This window comes from Aphelocoma coerulescens, chromosome 3 (assembly GCF_041296385.1).
Source record: "Aphelocoma coerulescens isolate FSJ_1873_10779 chromosome 3, UR_Acoe_1.0, whole genome shotgun sequence".
Classification (NCBI taxonomy): domain Eukaryota; kingdom Metazoa; phylum Chordata; class Aves; order Passeriformes; family Corvidae; genus Aphelocoma; species Aphelocoma coerulescens.
Genome location: NC_091016.1, coordinates 57,244,093 through 57,260,645, shown reverse-complemented (window position 1 = coordinate 57,260,645; position 16,553 = coordinate 57,244,093). Strand labels below are relative to the sequence as shown.

At 43.0% G+C, this 16,553-nt stretch overlaps 1 protein-coding gene across 2 annotated transcripts in view; it reads left to right on the top strand.

Moving 5' to 3' along the window:
- Positions 1-276: 276 nt before the first annotated feature.
- UST (uronyl 2-sulfotransferase) overlaps positions 277-16,553 on the top strand; it is a 166,529-nt gene continuing 150,252 nt past the window's right edge. For both annotated transcript variants that reach the window (XM_069010404.1, XM_069010405.1), the window contains exon 1: positions 277-900. In XM_069010404.1, the coding sequence (XP_068866505.1) occupies positions 648-900 (253 nt within the window). In that variant the 5' untranslated portion in view covers positions 277-647. The remainder of the gene's footprint in view (positions 901-16,553) is intronic.

Below are 16,553 nucleotides of genomic sequence, written 5' to 3'. Positions count from 1 at the left end.
GTTCTCCATGAACCACGTTACACGACGATAAAAGCAGCGGACCTTAACGCCGCACTAGGCTTTGCTCCACACCCCGCGATGTCCAAGCCCGGCGGGCCAGGGCAGGTGGGTTGTGCCGGCGGGGCCGCGCGGCGGCGGCGCCCGCAGGGGTCGCTGGCGCGGAGGCGGCGGGCGCATGGCGGGACCGGAGGCCGGGGCGGGCCGGGGCGGGCCGGCGTGGGCGGGCCCCGGGGCCGGCCGGGCCGGGGGCGGCGGGGCCGGGCAGCGCGCACAAGTCGGCCGCGAGTTGCAGGCGGCCGGCGGCGGAGCTGTAACTTGACACCGGGGCGAGAGGCCGAGCGGAGAGAAGGAGCGAGAGCGGCGGCGGAGGAGGAGAGGAGCGGAGCCGAACCGAGCCCCAGGGAGCGGGATGGTGACCACCTCCTTCCTCTCCCCTTAGCGGCGCTCCGTAGCAGCAGCAGCCACCGCCGCAGGAGCACCGGGGACTCTTGCCTGCCGCGGAGCCGGGGGCAGCCTGCGATGGGGACTGCACGGATCCCCTGAGCTCCCGGGAACTTTCCCGGCCGCGGGCAGCCGGAGTCGGGCAGGCGGATGGAGGATGCGCTTCCCCCGGCGGGCTGCGTGAGCCGGCGGCGGCGAAGGGGAGGATGAAGAAGAAGCAGCAGCACGGCGGCGGGGAATGCCCGGCGCCCCGGTCCCCCGCGGCGGCGGCGGCGGGAGGGGGCCCGAGCCAGGGCGGGGGCTTGAAGAGGCGGCGGCCCCTCTCGCTGCTGCCCTTCCTCTCGCTGCGCGACTACGGCTTCTGCATGGCCGCCCTGCTGCTCTTCTGTTTGGGCTCCCTCTTCTACCAGCTCAACGGGGGCCCCCCGCACTTTCTGCTGGACCTGCGGCACTATCTGGGTAAGGGCGGCCGGCGGCGGCGGGGACTTGTTGCGGCTCTCCCTCACCTCCCGCGGCGGCTGGGCTGGGGCCTCTCCCTGCGCCGGGGACACGGCCGTGGGGCAGGGGCGGCCAGAGGCCGGGGCTGCCGGGCAGGGTGGGCAGGCGGGACGCGGGGCCGTAAACGCTGACACCGGAGTGGGACCGGTCGGCGGCGCCCCGAGAGCCGAGCGCCCTTCCACAAGTTCATGCTGGTGGCGAAGGCAGAGTCCCCTCAATACTTTCTCAGCCCCGAGACCGCTCTGCGCCCGAGGGCGGCTCTTTGTGTGCCCGGTGGCCGTGGCAGAGCGCGGTGTGCCGGCTGCTCGGGCCGCCAGGTCGGTCCGAGAGGGAGCGGAGCGGAGGGCAGCGCTCGCTGCCTGCGGGTCGCACCCCCCGGGGATCTCGGGCGCACCCGCCCTGAGCTGTCAGCGCCTCCCCGCCGTGTGCTGTGCCCCGGAGAGGAGGAGCGGGGTACGGGTGGCACACAGCAGAAGATGATGTTATTAAAAAAAACCAACAAACAAACAAGTCGCAACTAACCAAAAATCCCAGCTGCACTTTGTGAACCAAGCATCCATCCTTGTGCAGCAGGTTTGTGTCTGGAGAGAAGGGTGTGCTAGCAGGGTCAGTGCAGCAGCGCTCAAACACTCGAGCTCACTCTGGTGCTTGGCCAGCCTGGTTGCCTGCGCAACCCCGAAGGAGGTGCCCCGGAGGAGCGGGTACAAGCCCCCCGCTGTGGCCTGTAGTTCTCATCCTCATGCTGACCACGGGTTTTCACGTGGTTTTTCATTTTCATTTCAGTGTCTGCATTGCTAAATGTTGCTTCCCTGCTCCAGCAGAGTTTTGTGAAAAAGAGTTTATCGTGAGGTCGAGTGAGTACCTTAGACTGGCAGGACTAGTTCAGGTGATGGTAGGACAAGGGGGAATGACTTTAAACTGAAAGAGGGCAGGTTTAGTTTAGCTATTAGGAGGAAATTCTTCACTATGAGAGTGATGAGGCACTGTAACAGGTTGCCAAGAGAAGCTGTGGATGCCCCATCCTTGCTATTGTTCAAGGCCAGGCTGGATGCGGCTTTGAGCAACCTGGTCTAGTGCCCATAGCAGGGAGATTGGTTTAGATTGGAAGGGACCTTAAAGACCATTTAGTTCACTTCTGTGATTCTGTGATATGAAATAGGGAACAAAACTGGAGTGTTTCTCAATATAAGAGGATTACTACAAAATAATTTGTGGTGTGAGTTTTTACCACATTAGCCGCTCTGTTTTACTTTTCTGTGAAGGTAAGGCTTTGGTGGTACGTGCTGCAGAAGGACAAGCTGTAAGAGACATTGTTAGGTTGCAAACAAAAATACAGTTCGTGTATTTCAGAAAAATAAAATCCTTTTCTATGTGTACATATTTTATGAACATCTTGAAAATACAGCCCTGTGTGTGTGTGTTTCTTTTCTTTACGGGAAAACTATCCCACGTCTTCAGTCTTCAGTTAACTAGTGAGAGAGCATGGAGAGGCAGTAGAACAAGAGACAACAAACACAAGTTGCAACAAGGGAAATTCCAATGAGATATCAGGAAAAAAAATTTCAGTGTGAGAGGAGTCAGATGTTGGAACAGGCTATCCAGGGAGGTTGGGATGTCCTTGCAGATATTCAGAACTCAGCTGGACAAGCCCCTGAGCAGCCCAAGTTGATTTGTCCCTGTTTTGTTGGGGAAGTGGGACCAGGAGAACAGAAGTCACTTCCAGATAATGTTCTGTGATTCAGCTGTAAAAAGCCAGTGAAAATTCAAGTGAAAACAGAAGAAGAAGAAATGCTTTGGATATTACTTCACAAACACAACAGCAATTTTGGCTTGAGTTTTAATGACTTTTTTTTTCCTTTAATATTGCAATTAGGAAGAAATTCCTTCACTGAAGAGGAAACTGAAAAATTTTCCACCCTAGAATCACAGAATCGCTAGGGTTGGAAGGCACCTCTAGAGATCATCTAGTCCACTTCCTCTCCCAAGGCAGGGTCACCTAGAGCAGGTCAACACAGGAATGTATCCAGGTGGGTTTTGAGTGTCTCCAGCCAAGGAGACTCCACAACCTCCATGGGCAGCCTGTTCCAGTGCCTTGCCACTCTTAACATAAAAAAGTTCTTCCTCATGTTGGGGTGGAACTTCTTGCGTTTCGGTTTATGGCCATTGCTCCTTGTTCTGTCATTGGGCACCATGGAAAAGAGTCTGACACCATCATCTTGGCACCCATCTTTGAGATATTTATGCACATTACTGAGATCCCCTCTCAGTCCTCTCTTTTCTAAAGAGGCACAGCTCACGCTGGTAGAAGACTATGTTTGCAGTTGATTGGTATTTTAGTGGGATTAAACACAATCTCTGGTTTTCAGAGGAAAGTTTTTGTCAATTTTTAAAATTTTCATCTTCTTCAAGGATAAATGTTACTTAGCTTGGCTGAGAATAGACTGCAAAAAAAACGGGGTTACTCAGCTTCTTACTTTGTGGCCTTTTGACTGCTTTTGAGGGATGGGGGAAGTAAAACTAGCATCTACTACCCTAACCACTCTAGCCAGTAGTTGCATGTCTGCTGGAACATCTTCTGACACCTGCAGATGAAAGGCTTGGAAACCGCTGTATCTTGGAGAATGTGTCATGATAATTTTTGTGAGGTGCTCAGCAAGTGCAGAAAAGCCCTTTGTTGTGTGTGCCTGAACGTGATGAGCCTCTGGGGATGGAGCACAGTCTTACTGCAAAGGTTTTGGGGTTCTTTTGAAGTGTAGGATTCTCACAGGAAAAAGTAGACAGATCTGTTAATCTCTGTCAATGAACTTCTGTGCTTGTTCTATGAATTAGTGTAGGCATTTCCTTTCTGTGCCTGAGTGACCTGGGATGTTAAGGAGATACAGACTTGCCTAACATCCTGCACCGGGCTGGTGGCTGAGAGGGAAGCAGAGTCCTCATGGCTGGCTGGAGTCCTAGTATCCACTAAGCAAGCTGTGCTGCTGCCTCTGCAGACAAGTGGGACCTTCTTTGGGTGCTGAGGTGTCTGTTTGCATGCAACTTCATGAAGTTACTTTATACTTCCTTGGTCTACAGTTTAATTTGGGTTGTCAAAGTTGATCCATGTGGGTGACATTGCAGAACATTTTATTTTTTAAATTTTTTAAGTGAATGCAAGTTCTACAAGAGTGGTGTGTACTCCTTGAGGTATCCATCTGGGAAGGCTTTCAAATTAGGAACATTTTTTTTTTTAACTAGAAGGTTTATTGTCTTCCAGGGAGCTAACAGAACTGCTTGGAGGAATAGGTATTGGAAATCCAGTCCTGCTAACTACCAAAGCCGTACATGTGAATGTGTGTTTTATACAGCAGTTGGAAGTTTCATGACGTTAAAAAAAATTAAACTTTTTTCCCCCTGACGCCACAGGTTCAGTATACAAGCAACTCTTTCCTTGTAGTCCTTCTAACCCACAATATATGGTGTTAAAATTTACATCTCCAAACAAAAATGAGCAGTTAGTTTGTAAACTGTGTTTGCAGTGCTTGAATTTTGCAGTTGCTCTTATTGTGTTTAAATCTACAAAATCAAGGAGTCGCCTAAAGGGAGTATTGATTTCTCTAGCTATTTTGTGCCCTCCATAGTGTGTGGGGGGGTTATCTTGTCTGACTTCAGGGTTTTTATTTGCGTTTGCAAGTTTCAGTGCATTGCTCAAGTTTAGTTATGTTACTGTGAGGTGAATACTTGGATTTTTTTACCTCAGAACTTGAAAGAAAGTTCCTGAGTAACAACACAAAACTTCAGTAGTGGTCTGAATAGAAATCACCTGTATCAGGCAGGTGTGTGCATAAAAGAAAATCAGGACTGTGAAAACACGTGGTTTGAAAAACTTTCATTTTTTTCTTAAGCCTGCATCATATGCTGTGGAGGAGGTATACATTTATTTTCAAAGCAATGAAGTGTGAAAGTTTGCTAGTTCTATTAACTTTCCTTTGGAGGTGGGGAAGATGAGTGTGTTTTCAGAATATTCAGACTATTAGTAATTTTTTTTCCTCTCCCAGGCCAGCTTCTCTGGTGTCTTGTCCATATATGCCTCTCTTTTTGTTTGGTTGCCATACTGATTGGAGAGAATCTTGGAAAAACATTATGGCAGTTTGTAGGGTAGACAATAGTTGTATTCAGTATTTCCACTTCACATCACCATCTCTTTTATACCAGAGTCATCCAAAGCAAATGAGAGTAGAGTAGTAGATACGAGGCTGTGTTTCGTCATTTATTCTGTTCTGACTTCAAGCTTACAGTAGTAATTCAGAGTACAGAAAGGTCTGTGGAAAGCTGATGGTTCCTGCTGTCTGTTCTGGATGTGGCTCGCAGTGACACGGCTCAAGTTTCACACTGTAATCATCCCATCAGGAGGGATCTAGAGCCCTGTTTTTCAGCATGAAATTATTGAAGAGGCACAGACATATGTGGGTTATTTCTAAAGAATCTAGGGAAGATACTTAAAAGCACATCTGTTGCCAGTAGGCTTAGATTTGCTATATGGGGGTGCATACCGGTCTTGGACCATCTATGAGCTCCAAAAATCAGGAAGGTTTAAAAACTGCCAGGCTTTCCAGTAATGAACTGTGGTATTGGGATTTGCACAAATGAGGTCTTGCTTGTTGATTCTGCCAAGGTAATCCTGGCTCACTAATTGAAAACCAACTCCAGCAGTGGGAGGAAGTGAGAAGAGTCTTCCCTTAGATGAGTAAGACACAAATCGTAAATCTTGAACAGCCCAGTGGCTTTTGGGGAAGGCATTAGGGACTCCACTCCCCTGCAACTGCAGTGGTTTTGTATTGCTTTCTTCTTCCCTGCATTGGCTTGTGATACATACATGCTTCAAATTACAGAAATGAGAATTTCTGAGGGCTTGTAGCAACCCTCTAATGGCAAATAAAAAAATTAAAACCTTTGGATCTTCAGTATTTGCTGTGCAAACTTGTTGTTTGTGTCAATTAAAACATTTCACCTTTTGAACTTGCTGGGAGCCTGCCAGCAAGTACGCTGGTTTGATTGCATGTGAAAGTTGCCTGTGCTGTGGTTTCCTGTGCAAGATGAAAGTCTTAAGCGTCCACTTGTGTTCCTCAAGCAATTGCTATGCTCCTCTCACTCTTCGTGACACTGGAAGTTCTCAGGTATTTTGACCAAGGTGGGCTTGGTAGCTTGAAAGTTGTCACAACAAACAGTTACATTTATTTGGGGAATATAACCATATAAGAAGAAGAAAGAAATATGAGTATCTGAGGAGGCTGTTAGAAAAATCTCCAAAATATTTTAAACTAAACAGCAAGTGAAACTTCTTACATAAATCAGGGTATGAATTTGCTTTATTTTGGTAGGGTGTTGCAGTTGGATTTTTTGTTTGGTTGGTTTTGTTTTCTTTTTTCCCTGTCTGACTTTTTCATGTTAACCTATTAATAGAGCCACAACAAAATGATTATCCAAAGAAAACAGTAAAAGTGACTGTCAGTGTTTTGTATACAAATTTTTTATAAGCTGTAGAAGGGAGGAACAACAGTAGGCTTTTTGGGTTTTTTTGAGAGGGATTGGTTGAGTTTTTTATTCTGGTAATACTGCATTGATATCTAGAATGATGTAAAGCACAGAATTCTTCAGGGCAAGCTTTTCTAAAAAGTAGAAGCACCTAGTAATCTTTATTTTTTCAGGTAGACAGCATGCTGTCTTTACATGGCCGAAAAGGGTTGTCTCATCCAGTTTTGTTTTGCACATGTGTGGATCAGGAATCCTTTACAGTTTTGAAGGTTCTTCAGGTGTGTGAGTAGGAGAAACACCCTCAAGGAAAGACAGTCAGGTCTGTAGGTGAGATTGACTGTGTGGTGACACAATAACCATTTCTGAGATGCCTATGCTTTAAAAAGGCCCGGGTTATGTTCTTACTGATAGATTTTATTTCTTATTGTTCTCAAAAGAGAGAACTCTTCCGTACTCTAAAGCATTTTGATTATGGCCTGAGAGGATTATTTAGTTGCAATACACTTGAAATGAATTATATTTCAAAATTCATTAACATTGTAGGGAACTGAAAGGTCAGTTTAGAAGCTGCTTCCTGAAAGCCTTGAAAAGAGATGGTCTGAACCTAAATCACAAGTCTGTATCTATAGCTTTCTTAATTAGCTTTTCTGTCCTCTTTGGACTTCCTCATTTTGCTATTGTGAGAGCCGTACATATTATCTTTTAGATAAAATATGTTTGGACTTCCATTTAGGTTGCTAAACTCTCAAGTTAAAAGTGAGCTTTTTTGGAAGACAAAAGAGGAGTCTCATCTCCAAGTAGCTTTTGTTAAAAGACTGCTCATCACTCACAGCTTGTCTGATGGTAAGATTAACAAAGCTTTGCCTAACCCATGGTGCTGTCAAGAAATACTCTGTGGAGAACCAGAATGCACCTCATTTTATGACTAAGGTCATAAAACTCAAGCCTTTTCCTTTCAAGAAGATTACTCTGGACTACATCATGCTGGCTGGCCAAAACACTCTGTACAGTGAAGTCATAGCAAAAAATGCTTAAGACTGTGTGAATGTGTTGTGATAATATTCTAAATATATTTGGAAAATTGGGCAGCTTTTATTCAGGAATATATTTTCTGCTTTTAAAATCAGACTCCAGTCTGGGAATCAGGAATTGCATATAAGAATCAGGAATTGCATATAGGCATCTGTGTACATATTTCTTTTTTCATGTTGTCAACTTTGTCATTTGACAAGGGATTTAAAGGATTAATTCAGTCCCTGATGAGAGGGAGTATTGCTACATCTTTTTCAAAAATTTTTTTTTGGTTTACTTTCAGGTTATATGGCAGTGTGGGATATACACCTGTGAGGGAGCAAGTGTACTGTTAAATGGGATGTTCCACTTGGGCCTGAGGAGATAAGAGAGGCTTCAGTTCCCTGCCCTGACAGACTTCACGTGACATTGAACAAGTCATGTATTAATTCTCTCTGTGTTTAACCCCATTTTGTCCAAATGACATTTTGAAGATAAATGTGTGACAGGATGTGATAGTCTGAGATATTGTAGTGTAATAGTCACAGAAATACTGAGAGGAAAGAGATGCTTTTGATAAATCCTTTTGTTGTGGATGGGTTCTGGCTGTATCAAAGAGATAAAGCAGATGGTGTTAGGAGGGAGCTCCTGTGTAGACTGAGGCAAAGTCAGTGATCCAGCTGCTTTTCTTTCAAGGATGTCACCACTGTTGACTGTCAGAGTCTCTGTGCAGTTTCACTTCAGGAGTTATTATTATATTTGGTTCCAGAGTCTTATCAAAGGGTTTCAGTTTTTAGTTGTATCCTCCTCTAGAAGACTTCATGTCCAGGAGAAGGTAACCAAAAAATTTATTTCTTGTTTCCCGTGGCACTGCTTAGACTTGATTTGTGAAAATGCAGTTTCTTGAAGCCTTGTTCACCCTAAGTGAATGGCAGGCACTTCATTCTCTATCAGAGTACTCAGCCAAAAGGAATTGTGACTGTTATGAGGAAAAAAAGTGGTTGTTGCAGTGGTTCTCATATTTTCATACAAAGTTAGAAGGAAGGTTGCTTTTGGTTGAGGTTTTACTGAGAATGATAAACATTGATGGATGCTAGAATGGGAGACTGTAGCAAAAGTAACTCATACAGAAGCTACAACACTTCATGCTCCGTGGGGAAAATAGAGACTGTCTAATTTTTCCCCCCCTTACCACTGGTAAAGGGTCTGAGGTTAATTAAAGTTTGTGCTAGCTGTACTGCAGTGATTCCTGATAAAAACTGTTTTGAAATCAGTAGCGCATGTGAAAATCACCAGTGACAGTAAGTGGAAGTTCTTCATTTGTTATTTAAGTACAGGGCTCTTTTATCAAAATTTGTATATGATGAGGGTATAACAGAGAGAATTGGGTTTTACATTATTTTTTACATTATTTTTGGTGGGAACACTCTGTAAAATGGTTGAGCAGGTATCCTTTTTCTACCCCCTGTTTCTAGATGGTAATTGATTCTTTCTGTCCCATTATTTAAATTCATACATTAATAAAAAGTGTGCCTGCTCTCTCTTGTGTCTAGCAAAAATCTGGGATTACTGAAATTGCTTGAGTGTATTTTGTATGATAGTCACCGCATTTTTTTGGAAGTAAATTTTGAGCACTTAAGGAAACCCTTCTTTCTGGGTTGTTTCCTTAGCTTCATGTGCAAGTACTTGCACATTGTTAGCTTCCAGCTCCTGTAACCTGTTCAAGAAGAGCTGTTTGTTTTGTTTTCATAGCTGTCCCTCTCTGCAAAGACAAGTTTTCGGGTAAGGTGTAAGAGTTTGTTTTTGTCTTGGACTGGACAAACAGGTCTGTTGTAGGGTTCTTTTGAAGTTATGACTTTGCACTTGCTGCTGACCACCTGTGAGCTCTCTTTGAAGTTGCAGTGGTGTGAAAGAAAGCCCTGTGTTTCCTCTGTTACAAGTACAGCCAAGGTGGTCAACAGCCACTCTGTGTGCTCATGCGAGCGTGTATGAGCACACTTACAAAAATCAGCTACTGCATTGTAGTAACTTGAGGAGGCTTCTATTTGGATTGTCTCTCCTGAAGAACTGGGGGTAGGGGGAGGTCCTCCTGTCTCCCTTCTGTGCTGTTTTGTTGGGGTTTTTTTGGACCAGTAAGTTTTGGAGCTAGGGCTTGCAAGGGTGTAGGTGCTGCTCATTCATACCATGGGGGCAGGAAAGACAATAATCCTTTCAAGATTGGTGAGAATTAAGTTCTTCTTTGGATCTTCTTTGGATCTATTAAGATTCATAGTCCTCTCAGCTATTTGTCTGCCTTTCTTGTCTCATCAGTGGGGGGAGAGAGCCATTTCCAGGCCATTACAGTTTATTATAGACACGATACAAGTAGGATCAGCCCTTTATGGGGATGTGTTGTCTGTAGCCTGTTGACATTAACTTAGAAGGGAACAGCAAGTTGGGATGGGCTGCCACTGCCTTAGCCAGTGCTGCCTTTCCCTGGGCAGCAGAGGTGCTTGCCTGCAAGAGACCTATGCTTCTTCAAGTTTTTTTTTGTTGGTTGATTTGTTTGGGGTTTTTTTTATGGCTTTCAAGTGAAAGCTGTGGAAAGTGATGACATGATTTTTTTTTTTTTTTTTTCCAACTAGAAATGTTTCCTCATTGTTATTCGTGAGCAGGCAAGTAGATTTTCAAACATAACTTGTGTTTATGTAATGAGGCATTTGTTTTTCTTTGTTTTAGAATCTGGGTTTGAGGATGTTTGGAGACTGGAGGGGTGGATAGGAAATGGAGAGCAATTATTTAACTGAAATTTATTTTACTCTCCTGTTCTTTAGAGCTGCACTGAGGGAAGCAGACCCTGTTGTGTTGAAAATAGATGTTTGGCTTTGTTTGTAAGCCTGGAAGCAGAATGATTAGGTTTGTGTTACGGTTTCTGAGTACTAATGCTTTAGAAATAGACATTTGGATGCTTGCCAAGGCTTGCTACTTATCATACTTAATGATTCAGAGTAGAAGTCATCAGGAGACTGGGATGGGGATCATAGTGTCTGTGCCTGTTTGAGTGAAGAAGCAGTACGTCTCTGCCATAAGTAAATAGTATGTTTCAGCACCCCTGAGAGTGTTTATTTTAAAAACCTCTGCTGATCAAGTGGATGGTTGGTTCAGTTTAATGTAGCTGCCCCAGAGAGAGGATGCCAGCATAACATTGTACTCTTACGAGGTTACTAACTGCTGGCAAGTGACAATTCTGTGAGATGAGCTGCCGGTGCCTGGATGAGCAGTTGCTAGTCAAGGGGATTTGATTTATTATTTTCACTTTTTTTTTTTTTTAATTTTCTAATGTGGAATATCGTGGACATTCCTGGGAGAGGACTTGCTCCGTACAACTCTTATTGTTAATAGATATTTCTGAAATGCATACAACAAAGTTGTTAGGATAAGTGAATGTTTCTTAGCTTTTGCTTAATTACTGCTGGAGACTATTGTCAAGCTTCTGTCATTGCTTGGCCTTTTAATGGAATGGCAGATTTCTTTGGAGGAACCTTTGATTTTCTCAAAGATTTTTGCATGGTGTTTCAGCCCAGATTTCAAAGCTTGCTTTTGAAATCTAAATTCCAGTTTTATATCTTTTTGCCTTGTGAAATACCCTAAGCTTTGGGAACTCTTAGGGAATTCAGATTAGAGCTTGCATTGTTTCTGTGAGGGACTGGGGGTCTTCTTATTCTATCCGGGTTATGAAGTTTTATGCTTTTCCTTCATGGCAGTGACTTGTGTTGAAATGTCCATGAGTCTTGAAGGGATTGGAGCATGGGAAGCCTTATGATGTTGTTTCAGAAAGAATTTGAGAATTATCTCACAATATACAAGTTTTGGGTTAGATTTCAGGTGACACAGTAATTTTGTGAATGTTTACAAAAACTGATTAATGTTTTTATGCCTCTGTTTATCTCATAGCAGTTAGGAGGAGAGAGCATTAAGTACAGCCAATATTGATGCAGTCTTTTTGTTCAGTCTTATTTTTTTGTTCTCTTATTACCTTCCAAGAACCTCTTTGTCCTTCTGTTCCCCTTGTGTTTACAGGTAGTTTCCCGGTCCTTTTGTTACTCTGTTCCTCTAACACCAAACCACATTTAGCAGATGGTGATTTCCCAGTCATGAATTACTGGTGGTCCTATTTCCTTCAACCAGATTTTCTTTTTTCAGTGGCTTGCATCACAGAGCAAATACTCTTGCCTCTTTTGCTGGCCTACATCTAGAGAAGAGCCACCTGAACCTCTGCATTGAAAATCAGAAAAAAATGGGATCTTAGAAGAAGTGTCCCATAAGCAGCCCATACTTTTGCATCCTTAAAAGGTAAGGAAAAAGGCTGAGGTACTGTGAAATACACAGAAAGATCTTGGAGGTGTGGTGTTGGTAGAGCTCCACTGTACAAGTTTGGTGAGATTACAGATAGAAATTGTATTGGGCAATACAGTGTCAAGAAGCGGTTGCTAAATAGGACAGAACTATAGGGGGAGGAGGGGACAGACTTGGTGTCTTGATCAGTAAAAATTATACAAGATTTAGACTGTGCATAGCTTGTCTGTAAGACCTTTACTCCTTGTTTCAGAGGTTCCCTCTGAAGTCAGCAGGGAGAGACAGTGGTATCTCCAAAGACTAACTCAGGCTTCTGATGTGTCTGTGATGACAGAACCCCTGACTTAAGCACAAAGAAATGCTTGAAGTTTGGGAAGAATCTGAGTTGTGATGGTACTTACTCTCAGAAACACTTGTTGGTGACCAGTGGTAGGCTTCCAAAGAGGAGGTGGAGAAAGATAGGGCAGGGAGAGAGGAGCTGGGACGTTACAGTAGAGAGATTTTTAAATAGAGAGGTCATCACTTCATGTCAGCAGGTCATTGAAACCTGACTGCTTAGGATGCATAAAAATAATGACTACATAAGGCACTGGAAAAATAGCACTGCAGGGGGTATGTACCCCTGCTTGATGGGTGGATTTGGTGCCATGTTTGTTTCTCCCTAGCTCTTGCAGTTCCATGAAAATGGTGCACGACAACAGCTTTGATATGATCTGAAATGTTGCAGCAGATATTGTAAGGCAAAGGCTGTGAAATTGCTGACTTCTCAATTCCTTTCATGTCTGCAGCTGATTGTTCTTTTCCTAGCAGAACTCCCCATACAAATGTGCAGATTTCTTTTGTGTTGCCTGTTGGGAGATAGCACAATAAGTAAATTAGGGTGAATAATAAAATAGCAGAGCCTAAACCCTACCACCTGTTTATCTGAGGTTTTGTGGGGTTTTTTTGTGACAGGGGGTTTGGTTTGGTTTGGTTTGGTTTGGGGCTTTTTTTGGCAGGGGGGGTATTGTTTTTGTGAAGTAGAGATTCTCAGAAGTGTGATTAAATGAAAGCTGAAATAGAAAATGCTTCATCCTCTAACTGCATGCTCTCTACCTTGCCTCACTATTAATGAGTAAAACTTATCACTTAATATCATCCATTCAATAATATCTTTCTGGGGAGTCAGTCAAATTCAGTTATTTAATCTTCTGATGAACAGCCTTACTTCATTAGGCCTGTTGCATTTTTCCCTGTCTAGTTTTGAATTTGATACTTGTCTCATCTAATCAATGAAGCAAATTTTGGCAAAGCTCTGTGATTCTTTATAGCTCAGCACTTGTCTGTTTTTTGCACTATGCTACATGGAAACAGCTGACAGCTTCAGTTCTTTTTCCTCTGGAACACTTTGGTTATGAATTATAGAAGCTGAAAGATTTTTAAATTAGCATATGGTATCTTTCACCTTCTGACCCCAGCTCAAATACAGCTGAGGCTGGCAGTAACTGGACCTTATTAATACTGTGCTGAGGTGTTCAGTTAGCTGTGTGCAGTAGGTTCATTTAGGTGGTTGTGATACTGGACTCCCCTCTTCACTCCGCTGGCTCAAGGATACTGCGTGTCATGCCAGTGTGAGAGTATGTAGCACCAGTGGAGGATCACTGTGACCTACTAGGAGTCCCAGTGGACTGATGCACTTTTCTCCCTCTTTTTAAATGTGCTGTGGTTCTAGTGTATGTCCTGCTCACACTTAGTGCAAGAGGGACTTGAGATTCAGAAAGATGTTAATAAGGGTTACAAAGCTTGGGGGGGAGGGGAGGCATGGACCCAGCTGTCCCCAAGATAAGAGCTGTGCCTGCATGCTGAATTTCCTTGTACTACCCTAGTAGTTGGACTTGTTTGTTTGGAGCTATTGTATCAATAATAAATTTATTCTTTACAAAAGAAAAAAAAAAAAAGGCAAGCCTGAAATTTTCTGCTCAAGTGTCATAAAGAAATCTTTCCATCTTCTGTAAAAGAAGCTGCTAAGTGTCCTTCTTGCTTCCTTTTCACTCAATCACTACTGACTGGAGAGTACAACTCTGGTTTTTTATCCTCATGCCTGTTTTCATCTAGCATGTCAAAGAGGAAAGTAATTATGAATACTTTTTATTTAATTTAAAGGGCACAGAGAGGTGATGTGCCTTTGGTGTCATTTGCCTAATTGATACCAGTATCAGGAATAGGGTTATGATTCTCTTCACTCTTAGAAGGGCAGGGATTTTCCCAGAAACCTGTGCACCATGTCCAACAAAACACTGAATGCCCAGCAACATGGAAACGCTTCTACTTGCCTTTACTTCAGCACTTGCCTGCCTCTCCTGACTGGGATGGTTTGAGTTTGTTCAGTCTGTGAGCTTTATATCTGCACAGCATTCCTGAAAAGTAATGAAGTTGTTTTTCTGATGGGACTTTTGAAGCACAAGGAATTTTAGGGAACTGTGAAAACAGGTCTACCAAACTGTGGGCTGCTTTTGCCCAGCAGAGCCTCCATCCAGCCCAAGCATAAACTCGTATTTTCCTGTCTTTGAGCAGCAACTTTTTAGAGTCTTTCCTCACCCTGTTTCCCTCAGCAGGGAAGCCTGCTACTGCAGAACTGTATGTTGGGCTTGAGACTCTCAAAGTGACAGGGAAGCATGTGGGAGGGAGTGATAGCTGGGACAAGAAAAAGTGGGGCAAGAGAAGCACAGGTTGCTGGGCAAAACTTTCCTGATTTAAGCTAGAAAAGCACACCTTTTAATGCATTCTGCTTAAAAAGAGCTTGTGAGAGGCAGGAATAGTGCTGGGGGAGCAGACAAGTGATAAGTGGCATGTTAAGGAACCTATTCCTATTGAAAAGTATTTCTTGTTCCTTTCTGCAGCTGTCTTCAACAACCTCTCTGGAATTTGCTCACCAAAGCCTCTACTGTGAGTGGAAAAAGTTGTATTTGTGGCATGAGTAGATGTTAAAACAGCTGCTTTATGTAGCCAACACAGCTTAAAAGCTTCAGAAATGTTTCCTTAACTTGCTTAGTCTCAAGACAGAAATATTTTTAATACAAAGGAGCTTATAATGCAAGGGAGTTGATTTGCTCAGGCAAATTTTATCCGTCTGTTAAGCTCTCTGGTATTTTTAACTGAATTTTAACTGGTTTTTTTTAACTATATTTTAAACTGAAATTTTACATCCACATTTTTCCTTAATTCAGAGATAACAGTTGCATCGCGTGAGAAGAATGACCAGAGAACTTGTTCTTGCCCTCTAACAGAATCATTACCATGCCATGAGCACAAAATAATTATGAAACTCAAGGCAGATCAGTTGAATGTCTGATGCTCTTGCAACATGATTGTTTTGGCTCGCAAAGCCTGAAAACAGAAAATTTTCGTACAGGCTACTCTGGATCTGCATTCAAGCTTGACATTTAATTGTTGGGAGAAATAAATGTGGTCTTAGGCAATCCTTTGTGAATATGGTCTACATCAAAGAAAATAAGAAACCCACACTGATTAAATATATAGTTAAGTCTGAGATAAAAATGACAGGTTTAGCTATTCAGCTAAATATAATATGTAATATGGCCCTGGTTAAAAATATTTCCTTACTCATGCTCTATAAATAACATCATAAGTATGGTTTATAGTTTCTACAAAAACCCATTCTTCACTTCTGTTCTAGACTGTTTGAACACCTCGTCTCTGACTGTGCTGGGTCTGCTCGCTGGCGAGGCGTCTCTCCTATTTTCACTGAATCTCTTTTATTTGCTTTAGTGGCCAATGAATGGTTCATGGATTGCAAAATAGAGAACTTTTAGTTGCTTATGCCACAGGAGCAGTGGGGTTTCTTAGTGCAAACCTGTATGTTGCATTTGGTCCTATTGCACAGAGCCTTGTGGTACTGTGCCAATCATAGCTATAGTTTGGCAAATGCTCCTGCTCAGCTGGGAAAGGAGGTGGGAGAGAAGAACAAGGAAGAGGAGAATAGTAAGCATTCTTTCACTTTCCTTCTTTCACTGTGTTTATGGACACTTAGAACAAAGCAATGGTAGCACTATTGTGAGACTTAATATGTTCAGACTCCTGAAGCTGTACTTACTATTGAACCACAAAAAACAGTTTAAAGGAAGTATAAACTTGTGAAATGTTCTTTTGTGTTCTCTTTCATGCATTGCAATTTCTTTGAGAAAGAAAAAGAATTGCTTTACTGCCTTAAAAACCCTGGAAAGAAAATAATTTAGAATTGGGAAAGTCTGTAGTTTGCCATGAAAGTCAGAGTTTGCATTGATGGTTCTTATGTTAGTCTTACCTACTTCAGTCTGTCGGTGACACAAAAGTTAGGTTCCTGCTAAGAATTACAGTTCAGTAGAGCCTGATATTTATTTTCTTTTACTAGAAATAACAGTGTGTGTGACCAAAGTAGGGTTATTATACTGGCATATCTTGAAATTTCTTAGAATTTGCATTTCATTATTTAATATTATTTTATTTATGCAACTCTATCTTCCGTTTGTTTTATTTGGAGATCAGTCTGTAGTGCCGTATTTTCTTTTTCAGGAGGAAGGCATGCTAGATTTGTTTCATGAATAGTACTATTTTTCCTGCATGTGTTTTAGTGTAGAGGTAGTGCAGAGCTTAGATGCTGTGTTGTTACAGGACTTTTTCTGTAGGAGAAATAAGACATAGTCTCCTTCTGGTGGAAACAAGATCTGTAATACATGTGTGTGAATATACCTATGAAAATAGAAATAATATTCCAGGTT